This window comes from Zootermopsis nevadensis, unplaced genomic scaffold (assembly GCF_977971745.1).
Source record: "Zootermopsis nevadensis isolate Lab colony 2312 unplaced genomic scaffold, Znev_1.0 Znev_ptg000017l, whole genome shotgun sequence".
Taxonomy (NCBI): domain Eukaryota; kingdom Metazoa; phylum Arthropoda; class Insecta; order Blattodea; family Termopsidae; genus Zootermopsis; species Zootermopsis nevadensis.
Window position 1 is genome coordinate 4,488,697 of NW_028259149.1, and position 13,707 is coordinate 4,502,403.

Sequence of the window (13,707 nt, forward strand, 5' to 3'; positions counted from 1 at the left end):
GCCTAGGAAGCTTAGACTTTATATATGATCAGAGAAAGGGCAGAAAGAGTTGACCCTATGTAAATTCTCCACTTCACAGCACCACCACTTTAGCCCTGAAGATGAAGACAGTACGTTCCTCCGAAACATTGATATCTACCTACGAGTCTACACGGCGTCACAACCCGGAACAATATCGTCAACTTCACCGCCTTGAGAACCTCAAATCTCAGTATTCCTTCTCATTCAGTTTCTTGCAAGTAGCTTCTTCCCTACAGTTACGTATTCATTCCTCTTCTACCTCATCCTTGCTACATATAAAATACATCATGACCTGCCAGACATCATTATCCTAACAGTGCTCGGTGACCTGTTTAAAAATCGAAGGTCTTTAGTAAGTAATAGGAGAGTTTCTGTACAATTTTCAGCTTAGAATATCCTCCGTTAACCTCTATGTGTCCAAGAACTCGGTGAAAATAGAATCGATCAATAAACTTAGATCACTAGAGACACGTGTATGATACACCTGTTTACCAGCTCCGTTACACGGAGTTTAACGTCGCATCGCCGCCTGCCATCCAAAGCAACAAGCTTCTCGTCGAATGTTTGAACTGTGCACGCTTCTGTAAGGTAACCAAACTACGTTGAGTTATCCAGCTCAAAAGAGGTAACAGAAAGAGAGGCTGGGAGGTAGCAGGAAGCCTCCAGCAGTTCGAGAGGAGAGGCCATTAATGCGTTAAGAGAGTTACGCCCTCTCCTGTGGTGTCGAGTAGTTGGCGAAAAACAACGATACAGATATATCTGGCACATAGTATGGATTTTCCAGCGAGATTTCGCTCAGTGATCTGAGAAACGAGGAGGCTAAAATGATGCAATAAAAACATTAACTACTGTGGGTTTTATATCTGTGTTTTATTCTTTGACGGGGTGAAACAGGACGAGTAGGACCACTGTAATTAATTTTTAATTTGAAATCGTGGTTGAATGTAAGGACCTGATTATTGAAAGCTGAAGAACGAGTGAAGACACACACCTTCATAATCGCTGCCGTGAGAACCTAAAATCTCATTCAAATCTAAAGAAGGAAACAGAGAAAAGAAACGCGGGAGAGATGAAAAGGGGGATCGATAGACAGAAAGATAAAAACAAGAGAGAAACAGCAAGAGAAGAATTAGCGAAAACAGGTTACAAAATGATGTGACCTTCGTGGGTTTTACGTAGTCATAGCGACATTTTGTTTATTGATCCAGTCGAGTTGTATTGAATTGCTACAATTGATACATATTTTAATGAGGGATACGTGAATTTTTTTTATCAGACTGTGTATACGTAAGCGGTGAAATGATATTTTGTCTAGACGTAAGTGGCTTTGTTGAATGAAAAACTTTTCGAAAGGAAATGTATTGAGGTGCTTTGGACTTCTGTTATGAACTAATACTCTTGTAAAACGACGCTTTGAAGTTGGGATGTGGTTTGCGGGGTCTCGAGACCTCTGACACCTGCGCTCTAAGGAGGTCACTTCACTCGCTGTTCCGTCCGCAATTGAAACGTACGAGTACAATTCACTCCAATTGGTACTCCCTGAAACCGATTTCTGTCTAGTACGGAGTTCAGTCCTGGTTAAACTTCTGCCTACAGGACGTTCATATGAAAAGCAGCCAATACTTTCCCGAAACATCTCCTTCGAAATGAGATTTGCTCTTCAAGGCTGCAAAGACGAAGATGGAAGCCTTCTGAGATGTTGCATCTTGTAGACTTTTACCGACGTTTTAGAGTTGCGTATCCCAGAAGGCTGCCATCCTAATTTCCTAACACCTCTCATGCATGTAAGTGTGTCCCTTTTCAGACGGTCAGTGGACTATAATTTGTGTTTTGTTTTAAAATAACACACATTTTACAAATATCAATAAATTAAAGTCTGTAGACCTTGAATTACTATAAAGTAGAATACTTAAAAAAATCCTTTGACAGATTCCTACAGGTTTTCATCGATTCAACGTGACTCAGTCCATGGACTGAGTCAGTTTCTGAAGAAAGATTTTTCTTTGAATTTTGAGAACTGATATTGGATGATTAAAATTTATGAAGTTGTGATTAACCTAATCTCACACTATAAAATGCGAATGTGTTTACACGTTGAAAATAAAATTAATTGGTTTATTAACCGGTTCCAGTTTAAAAGAAAAAGTCTGTTTGCCCAAACTGAACGAGTTTCTGAATTAGATTTTTAAATCTCAAGGACGACTGTGGTTTGCTTCTACATTATATATTCACTTTAGCACTTCAAGCGATGCAATGCAAGAAAATAAAATTTCCCTAGATCGTTAGATCAGACCAGTCGCTTCCTTTTGATATATGCTTTTAAAAAGTACTTGCTGCTAATTACTGTTACTTCTGCCAGGCCTCTCGAAACACTGATCGTGCTTAGTGGCCTGCGTGCTCGGGGCATTGGGGGGGGGGGGGGCGAAGAGGGTCAGGTGAAAGTCTAATCAAATATAAACCGGCAGCTGTATTTCTCACTGCCTCTAGAATCGCACGAACTGGGCCCCTTGGCACTTTGTAGATCCAATCGGTCTACCTATCTTTCTCGTCAAGGGGCCGGATAATCTTCCATACTTTTACACCCAAACTGCCTAATCACACACGTTCTCATATGTTGATGTTCAGGCTTCGTTGAAAATTCTCTGATTTTATACAACCAAAACTGTTATAAACGTGTTCAATGTAGATTTTCCACCAGATTCTTTCCTTGAAACGATTTCACAACTTCAAACTTTATTCTTTTCAAGATTCGTTTTAATATAAAATACATAGGTCTCTAAATGGCCTCGTACCTTATGGTTACGCAACCAAGATTTTGCATGCATTCGACATTTTCTTCAGCACACTACAAGTTCCGACCGTCTTAATCATACTAATTTAACCATTCGAACTTGAAAATTATACATGCTAAGTTATCCTTTTGACAAATTAGTTTTATATCCAGATATCTTCATTAGACACTTTCGAAACACGAGAACTCTTATTTCCCTTTAATTCAAACAAGTCTCTCACCGCAATAAAATCTTATCGCGCATGAAGTTACAATCCGACGTTTCGGAGAGTGTCTCTGTTCTCATCATCAAGGATGGTATTGAACGCTGATAGCCAGAGAAGACTTCATTGCATTCTATCGCTGTGATATCTTATCAAGATCTACACCCATAAAACGGCATAATAAATAATGTAGATTTCAGGTTATCACTGCTGAGAGCATGAAGATGATTGTGTATTGTAGTCTCTTAAAAACTGACCGATGTTTCAGAGGTGGTTACTGCCTTCGTCGGGGCTGTCGCCTCTAACACGTCGGCCGGTTTCTACGAGACTATGCTCAGAAGGCAGTCATATTCTTTCCGCGATCTCATGTTGTTCCTTCTCTATCAGACCCAAATGTTCTCCTCAGGATTTCGACCTCAGTCTAGGCCCTTCCTCAGGATCGAAGCATCCAGGACACTGCGTGGATTAGGCAGTCGACAGGCCCTGGACTCTTAATGTTCGGTCCCTGTTCTCCATCAGCAATCAACCCTAGACCAAGCGAGCGCCCTCCGTATAGATGAAGCCCAATAAACTCACTCCCTTCACTTGTCGGTCTGGTACAGGCGGCTCCAGAATTAGCGCCCCCCCACCCCCCACCCCACCCGCCGCATCCTTACGAAGAAGCCACACGGACGCCCTCTCATCTGCTACGACAGATTTAATGCGACAGCGGCAGTAGATTCACACTAAAACCTAACACTGTGGGCTTTCGCTTCGTAAAACTCACAACAAAAGAGAGAGGTGGAAACGGAGATGCTATAGACACTGCGTAGCAGACCACCCTACTCTGTGCCATTAGATCGGGAAGGCTGAACTTTTAACACAAAACCTTCAAAGAGTCCGACCCGTAACTGCGTCAGTCCAGCCAACATTACTGAAACCTTACTCTTTTTGGTCAGTTGAAATTATCCTCACATCGAAGTCTGCATCTTCCAAGAGTCGCTCAACTAGAATATTGATGAGCTCTCGTGTTTGTCTCGTTCAAAGGACTTTCATAACACAATAACCTTGTTTCAACCAACAGAGTTCTGAAGTGGCTGAACAAAACCACGAAGTTCATTATCTGTCTGCTATGCCGAAGCATAAAGATTAAAATATATATATATATATATATATATATATATATATATATATATATTATATTATTATTAAGTGTTCTGTCTTACGACAGGTCCATTGCTCTGCCCAAAAAGAGCTCTCCACTTGTCCCTATTCTCGGCTTCTCGCTTTAATTCCTGGAACGTCATCTTTCCTTGTTTAAGGTCGTCGGTTAGCTGTATCAATCTTCTTCCTAGTCCTCGCTTTCCTTCAACCTGGCCTTCGGTGATATCACTCAGTAACCCATTCCTTCTCATAATATGTCCGAGCCAGTTATCTTTCCTTCGTGTAATCGCCTGCAGAATGTTTCTTTGCTATATATATATATATATATAAAATCATAATTTCACGTCTTATTCTGCATGGCTGTAAAACTTGATTTCTGACATTAAGGGATGAACACAAATTGGAGATGTTTTGCGAAAAGGGTACTAGGATCAAAGAGGGTGATAATGAGGAGCTCTATAAGTCACACTTTGTCTGTGGTTATTGTGGACCAATAAGAATCGAAGTTAAATCATCCGATAACTTCTGATACAAGATTTAATCAGAATATATTCAGCAGTTTCTGAACCGAACATTCCGACGGAAACTCCTTATACTAATTCGAAGATGGCTGTCGTATGGTTTGCAGCGTCGTGTACGCTACTAGCAGTTTACACCCATCGCCCTGATAATGGACCTCTAATGGACAGGGGTTCTCACCCCTTTTTCGTTGGCGTACCACTAATTCTAATTTAACACATTAAATGCACCACTGACCAAATTCGTTCAGGGAAAATTTATTTATGTTAATATTATCTTTTGATTTTCTTGCTTACTTCGAGTACCACTCGACATTGGCTCGCGTACTACCAGTGGTACGCGTACCATAGGTTGAGAAACGCTGACCTAGAAGACAACCATCTTCGTAACCACCGCAGATAGAACGTCAAATCCTGTTCCTTATAATTCGTCCACTTCATGCGCGCCGTGCAATTAGCACGTCATTCTTCGTGTCGCTGTTCAAAATCTTTGAACAAGGAACCGTCTTTCTTGTAGATACGATTATCAGCGTGTCATTAAATAATATTTCCCTATCAATTTGATGTTTAAAAAACTTGTCTGTTTTTGTATACTTTTCTGAGTCGACGTAAGCTCAGAAAGTCTGTGCTGTAGTGTTCGCTTGCTAACCTTTGTTCCACAGAGCACATTCTGTTTTCTGGAACCGCAGTTTTCCCTAATGACTGTCGTAAGTGAATGAATAATTGATTAAATGACAAAGTCGTGGTCATTAGTAAACCAGAAATTGTTCCGCTAAGGCGCTCTTTTCATATTGAACGCTCATATAGTGTTCTTTCAGCTTGTTTTCTAAGCAAAACAAACATTTTACAAAGTAAACCTATTCTTAACAAACTGAACTGTAAACCGTAGTCTGCGAGACTACACGGCTCTACAACCCAGAAGGCAACCATCTTTGGACTCACCTCCGTGAAAACCTCATATTCTACTGAATTGTAATGAATTTGACAAGTTTTTTTGCAAATGTCAACGGTATCGTAAATTGCATACCCCAAAATTTTCTCATATATTTTGATTAAATGCAATATAGACTAATTAAAATGTAAATGGAAGCTATAATTATCTTGTCATGCTTTTACTCCCATTTGGATGTAAAATGTGGCAAAGAAAGCCTTAAAACATGCAGAAATCAAACATCAAAACATAAAAGGGTGGATTCTACTCAACTCGCGGACCCCTTGTTCAAAATTTCCGGACCCCTGGTTTCGAAACATTGACATTAACCCATTGTCTTTCTGACTTAAAACAATACATACTTTAACTCATCTGTATGAATGGAAATCTATAGATATTTAATCAGACTCTCATTTTGGGTTAGGTTTAAAACCTGTTTCGATGTCATACTGTGGTTTTGTCATCCCGTCTTTCCATAAGATAACTCTCCTTGCTTTAATTGCACACTTTAGCATATTTATATCATTCCTCCTTTCAGTATTCAATGAATTTCTTGTCTGTTGTTTCTCTGTCTACTATTCGTAAAACAAATATTCAGTTTTTCTATAGCTTACTAATTCTTCACGTTATCCGTTATTGTGGACAAATTGGGGAAAATGTTTTGTCTTGTCTTTCATGTTTATTCGTCCTGTGTCGGTATTCATTAATACAATTTTGCTTTAGCTGTTCTAATTTTTACTCTTTAACTGCTTTAAATACGAAAGTTTCTGATTATATTTTAAAATCCAGTTAATACTTCAAAGGGACCACCACGCGGATCTACTTCAAAGTTCGGAAATAATCGATTTTGTCTGAGAGTCATAAGAGCCCTACAAGGTATTATGAGATAAGAATGTAGAGTTATTGAATGTAAAGACACATGGTATATATAGTTACCATTTTATTCTTGCAATATTGATATCGATAATATCTGTCTAACGTTAAGCGAATGTTGGTTGGTAATCATTTGCTGTTAAGGGGTTTTGGTCCTTAAGGGATAATATCTACCAATGTATGTGTTGTTATGACTGTTGTATGATAATGGATAATGCTGTTAAGGGACTTTGGGACTTACGAGGTAATATTTATGACTGTGTGTGTAGATTTTCCCGTCATTCTTGACGGGTAATTTACTAGTTCAGTAATAATTTTCGTAGTAGCATATTCTGTGGCAGTAATATCCGTATTCGGAAGATATTTATAAAGCAGGTTAGTAATTACTTAACTCACACTAAAGTTTTCATATCGTTTCCCGAGTCTGCTGACAGCTGTGAACACCGTTACGGAGAATTATTGAGAATCCTTACTGAACTTACCATATATAAGTGTGTTTTTTTGAGAAAAATATTGGTAGACTGGGAGAATATAAGAAATATATTTTGTGGTCATGTATGTCTCGTGAGTTATTATTTAACTCTAACACTTTCATTGTTTAAAATATTTGAATTATTTATGTAATTTTTATTGTCTTGAGCTATGTAGTATTTACCAAGACTGGATGCTGTTTTGCAACTGATGTTTTACGAATTTTGAATAACAGATGTTAGTGTTGGAGAATACTGTCTGCACGTATCTAGCGAGAAAGGCCGTTCAACGTTGTTATAAAGACACTAAACGTGTTGTTCTTACATTTAGGATTTAGTACACAACTTTATTCTCCAATTATTTCAGGTCCTTGAATAGTCTTTGGCTGCAGTAGCGAGCATCCAGTTGTTGTTAGGCCTACCCATTACGTGATTATAAATGTAATTACACAAACTTTGTCAGTTAGTTCAGTAAATCATATGCCAGATTCTTCTGTTGGTTTAATATCGTGGAGGGATGACTGCTTTTAGCCTGTGTAAACAATTGTATGTGTTTCCGACAACATTCATGCTACTAAACACTGGCAAACGGGGACAACAGTTAGGCCATAGTACAAAATTAATGTATTACAAACAAATCACAGCATCCAGTGATAGCACTGCAAACACTTTACTATAGAGACTGTGAGTTAGTATAAATTCACTAACCCCTTGTGTGTTTTCAAAATTCTGAATGTTCATTCAGATTAATTGAAGGAAAAATACATTGATAATTGCTCCTGAATCCCTGAACTCAAAATGAAGGCGATACGATCGGAGTCCCCATACATTGAACAGCACAGTTTCTGTTTACACACTCGTGACGATCAAATGCTGTAGGTATATCCCTCAAGCTACGTGAATCTGCACTCAGTCACGTAAGGTGATGAACTAGACGAGACAATCTGAGCTGGCGAATGCACGTTCGGTGGTCGGCTATTATGATTAAAATCTTCTGTGGTTTTGTTCACCCCTATAATAAAGAGATGTGGTTATATTTTGACGTTAGAAATGTTTGAAAAATTGTTCGGTCTTAATAAAACGGTTAGTATTAATTAATTCATAATCTAAACGTTGCAATATAACGGAAATATCATAAAATCTTGAAGTTGTATGACGTAGATGTTTAATACTTCCCCGTGAAATACGCCAAATAAAAAAAATTGTGTCCAGAAGGTATTTGCGTACATTCCGTTGAAATTGTGAAACGGGTTTATTTTTGGTCATACTGTACCCCTTTCTACTATATAAACCTATTCGGCCCGATCAATTCTAGTCTGTCTCTCTGTCTGTCTTGCTCCATCTCCATAGCCCTTCCTCCAGTAGCCACCAAACTAAACCCTTTGACTTCTCTGAGTATCTATAACTGGGGAGTATTTATGAGCCGGGTCCTGAACTTCGGAATCAGGAATGGGAAGCAGACTGAATTTTATTTTCCTCTTTGCTGCAAACCCTTCTGGAAGTCCACCTCGTGCCTTTTACAGTTTAATTCCTGACCAAACCAGAATAATTTCACGCTGTATAAATGCCCTAGTTTACCAAACGCGTTACTGCAGTTTAATTTTAAAATCCATACGCTGGAGAACCTTCATCTTCCGACGGGTGTTTATGAATTGTATGAAGTTATCTGAAATTAATGGACCATGCTAAGGAAGTCTAAAACCTTATCAGATTCTCTGGCATCTCGTTCGGTTACCAAGCGCAGAAAGAGTGAAGTAATTATATTTTCTCCATATAATTCTATTGTCACTAAGTTCTTCTACGTAAAGATACAAATACACAAAAGATTTTTGAGTGTTAACAGCCCCTAAGTATATGATTATCCATATTTTTGTTTGAATGCAATTTTCTTATAATATATTTAAATTACAACCTATCGCTTGTGAAAAGTGATTTTCCCCTCCCACAAATCTCATATTATCACGTAGTCCTTATTTCTTTACTCAATTGATTTCTAGTACAATACTCTGAAAAGCCGGAGGGACCACGATTTGCAACTCTAGTGGCCACTGAGTTATGCTACCCGCAAAGCTATACATTACAAATGAGCTCAGTTTGCTTGGCCGAACTGAACAGAAGCTGCCCTTTACACCTTGAGTCGCATTCGGTTGGTTCAGTTCTCACCAGCCCGGAGGGGGGGGGGGGGGGGATTGTGACTGTTTTGGTTTGCTCTCCGGCTCGCCACAAGCCGACCCTATCCACCTGATCTAGACCTGACACCCACTTTTGCCAATTTCTCCTCTTCACAGACATTCCCGCCATCATACACACGCACGCACAAATTTACTGACTCACAATTCATTCGCACGTAAACAGGATTTGAAACGTCGGTTTACTACGGTAACCAATTGACTCGGCTGATTGCCCGAGAAGATTTTATTGATACTAGCATTCACTAAGTCACTGATTCGGTAAGACACATACAAGTTGTGAGCAATCTCTTACATGCCATACAATTCAAGTGCGGGCAGATTTGTCTGACACAAGTCGATCGGCAATAATAAGTTGAACGGAAGAAACAACTTGGAAGACATAAGCGTAGATTACGGGAATGCGTGAAAATTAAATCTGACGTAAAAGTTTGGAGTCACGTGGCTCAAGATGCGGACCAGTGGCGGTTCCTTGCGTGTAGGCTAATAAATCTTCGGTTCCACGGATGATATAGCTTACTTAACGACGCTGTCAGGAGCTCAGATTACACAGCATATCACCAAATATTTGAATGAATAGGAAATGATGTCGAATGAAGCAGTCGTGGCCTATTTAGGGCAATAGTCAGGCATTTGCTTGAAGGAACTGAGACTTTCTGCGACTGAGTTTGACTTCACTGCGGTAACGCACGAAGAAAACCTCAGTCGGCATAGCCGGTTCCCGGGTCGGGATTTGAACCCGGGACGCAGGTGTGCTAATTACTCGGCCTTCACGTTCGGCTAGTTCCACAAAGCAGGAAGTATTTTGATTAGCCGAGTAAATATTAGTGTATCAAGAAAGATGTTTTCTGCTGGATTATAGTGTGAGTAAAAATGTGTTTGTATAATGACCGAAAGATATAACAGAAAATACAGATGTATAAATAAATTACATTTCGAATTTATACGTGTAGTTGCCGAAATCTATCAGAGTGCTGGAAACAGTTTTTTTTCCTTCTCGTTCTTCAGAAATTGTGTTACCCCCTGCTATGATTTTTCGCTACGTACGCAGCTGGGGGTGTGTTCCAGAGCTTCGGAAATTCGGGAGTAATTCTGAGCTCTGCACGTTGCTTCAGATTTATCAGAGATATGGGACAGAGACAAATTATTTTAAGACACGGTTAATAAAGGGACATACAGTCCCCCCTCTCCCTCTCTCTCCCTCTCCCTCTCTGTCTGTCTACTTTATACCTACGGTTCTGGATCAGACTATCTGGGTCGGGTCACAAATGTGGAAAGGGACTTAGAATTATTCATTTCGCTTCTTTATTTTAACGTGCTGACTCAATAAATACTGGAGACTGTGTAGTTATAAGAATAAATATTATGTATGAAGGAAACAGAACCACTCCAAGTAGTTATATCAGGGTTTGAAAAGCAGAAATTCGAAGCTAGGTGGACACAGTCGTTTATGGAGATAATTCAACTGAATGAAGATGGCTGTCTTCTGACTTACCGCCGTGAAAACCTCAAATCCTACAATTCAACCGAATAAAACTGTAATTGTGTGTGTGTGTGTGTGTGTGTGTACTCGCTTATAGCTCTAGAAAGGTTGCACCGAATTGGTCTTGTTTACACCTTGAAACTAGGAAGAGATCTTGGAAAGTTAAAAACTTTGATAAAATATCTTGGGTTCGAAATCCGATTAAGGTGGTTTCTGTATCTTGGAAACAAGGCATTATAAAAGCTATTGGGCAATAAAAATAGATAAGAAGTGTAAGTACGTGTCAAATTTTTTCTCAGTAATACTGAGGGCACTCTCATAGTAAATTACACATATGTGAAACCTCGCGTCAAACAGCGAGGCTGACTCATTCATCTATATTTTAATAATTACAGTCACTGATAACAGACAACAGAAATTGTGTGTCCGTCGCACGCCTGTGGTTTGTCGTAAAAACACAAAGCTTAATTGGATCTGGCTGAAAAGCAAATTAATGCAACTAATATTAATTATATTTGTTTATATTGAATGTAATTTTTGTTGTATATGAATATAAATTGATACCAAACAATACGAACCCACTTTTACCTCATATTTATCCTATATAATAATGATATTATATTTGCACATTATTTTTGCGAAGCCGAGCTTGTATGAGTCCTTGTCCTTTAATTTTCTGTAAATACATTCTGACTATTCCAGGAATAAACTATTTGATCTACGCAGTAATGGTCTTTGAAACGCAATCAGAATCACAGTATTAAACAGATAGATGAGTTTGCGTCAATTGTAATCACCACCACGCAATACTCTTCATACGTATATTATTATTAAGATTATCAAATGCAGGAATATGAGGTGAACGGAGGACGTAGCACGCATGGGGGAGATGAGAAATACGTCCAAACGTTTGGTTGGAGAGCCAGAATGGAAGAGAGCACAAAAAATACATAGACTTATATCAGAGGATAATATTAAAATACGTTTTCACTGAATTCATCTGGCTCTAGATAGCGGCTGGTAGCTGGTTCTTGTAAACACGATGATGAAGTCATGTGTGCCGTGTTATACTGGAAAAATCTTGTCTAGTTGACCGAATACCACCCCATGTATTCTCATCCATGCAGTTCATCTGTTTTAATGTTTCAGTTTGGGTTAAAATGTATATTTTTGAAATCTTGGTTTGCAGGCAGACCCTGGGTAACGGAACCCTGTACTTCCCTCCATTTCGAGCCGAGGACTATCGCGCCGATGTCCACTCCACGGTGTATCGCTGCAAAGCATCGAATCTTGGCGGCTCCATACTCAGCAGAGACGTCAGGGTCAGAGCCGGTAAGTACGACGGACTTTTGTCCAAGTCAGTGGTACGTTTGGCAGACACGCGAAAGTCAAGTACAGACAGAGAGACATTTATCCAGTTTGCTGATTTATTTGACAGATACGTGAACGTCAGGACCTATAATGTGGAGATATCTTTTTAAACTAATGTACTATTTCGTAGAAATTAAAAGTCGTGATTATTTAATCTTTTATTTGCTGTGTTGATTCCAAATGGTTCTGTGATAATTTCAAATGCTCATTGTTTAAAAGAAACAGACAATTAATTTGAATGTCAATACGTAGCAAGACAGTTCGTCACCGTTATGAGACACTGAAGAAGTTAGCAGAAGAATAAGCTGGCGTTTCTGAGCGAGTTATCTCGATTCTAGTATAGAATAACCTAATCGACAATCGAAAAAAATACTAGTAATGTAATAATTCAGTATTCCAGCTCCAATTTAAATATAAATTGTGTAATTTGTTAAATGTTGAACGAATACCCTGTTTGTATGGATCGTAATTTTGAAATAGCGATGTAATTAGAATGCAAATTCGGATTTGCAGACAGATGGTATAGATTTCACATACACTATTTTAAATACCATTACAATACCACTGCTATTATGTGAATCCAAGTAATAGTTGAAAGCGAAAATTCCACTATCTCCGCAGACTAAGTTAATATGAATCACAAATAATAATTTAGTTCTCTGAATGTAAAACGTATTTTCTCTTTATTTAGAAATTCCTCTGCGATGACTTTCAGTGCTGTAGTTTGACAATTAGTTTCAGCATATAAAATTCGCATACAAACAAAACTGAATCACTATGAAAGACACTAATGCCAAACCCGTTTCGACCTGAAGAGGTCATCATCAGTGACAAAAAATAAGTTAATTCATATAATATAATTTAAAAGATTGTGGTTTTTGATTTATATTATATGAATTAACGAATAAGTCGTCTTTGAGTTTGATAAATATTCTTAAACACGTTTCAAATAAAAGTATTTTTAGCTTAGAGTTAAAGTTTGTGTTAAGTGCCAATTGCATGTAAGTAAATTTGTTTAGAATACTGTAGACGTTAGATTTAAATTTAATGGAAAATTTTGGGTTGTGTTGGACCGATTATACATACCTTATAAGTTTTATTGTGCAGCCTACAGTCAACGTAAAGCTTTTTCGACTCAGAAATGTGGTTTCGTAAAGGAAAATGGGGTGAAGAATGACAGGCCGAAGTATAGCAACGACATTTCTACAAAGAGATAAATTCTTTTAATTTTTACGAAGGACGAACAATTTTCTAATTAAGAGAGTATAATTTCTCTCAGTGTCAAGAAATGTTCTCACGTGTGAGAATATGCGACGAATGCTAATATAAGTGTATGTAGAGACCCGCAGGGGCTCAGGGACGCAAATGAGAATCCTCGTCGCGTAAGAGAAGTTGAATGTGGGCAGGCTACCTGTTCCCGTTGCAGCTACGAGGCCACCAGCCGGACTGCTGCTGGTCATCAAAGTTTCAATGCGTTGTCATGACGACTGTGACCCAAATACAGCGCGGAGCGCCGTCAGATGGGAGAAATTGAGTTAAACATAGAGGAAAATAGGGCTGGAAAAATGGAAGGCAGCATCCTTCATAAAATCGTCTTTGCCTATAAGAACGCCCGGGTTTGTATCTCAAGCAGGTTTTAACATTTAGCGCTTTATCGACGGAAAGGGTTATGTGTTATGAGTCGCCAGTTTCAGAATTTAATTTAATTTTTTTT

The 13,707-nt window shown here is 38.7% G+C and overlaps 1 protein-coding gene across 5 annotated transcripts in view; it reads left to right on the forward strand.

Annotated features, from left to right (window-relative positions):
- The window catches only part of Dscam3 (Down syndrome cell adhesion molecule 3), a 218,137-nt gene that overhangs the window by 109,647 nt on the left and 94,783 nt on the right, over positions 1 to 13,707 (forward strand). For all 5 annotated transcript variants that reach the window (XM_087350159.1, XM_087350158.1, XM_022081536.2 and 2 more), the window contains one exon: positions 11,812 to 11,954. In XM_087350159.1, the coding sequence (XP_087206285.1) occupies positions 11,812 to 11,954 (143 nt within the window). The remainder of the gene's footprint in view (positions 1 to 11,811; positions 11,955 to 13,707) is intronic.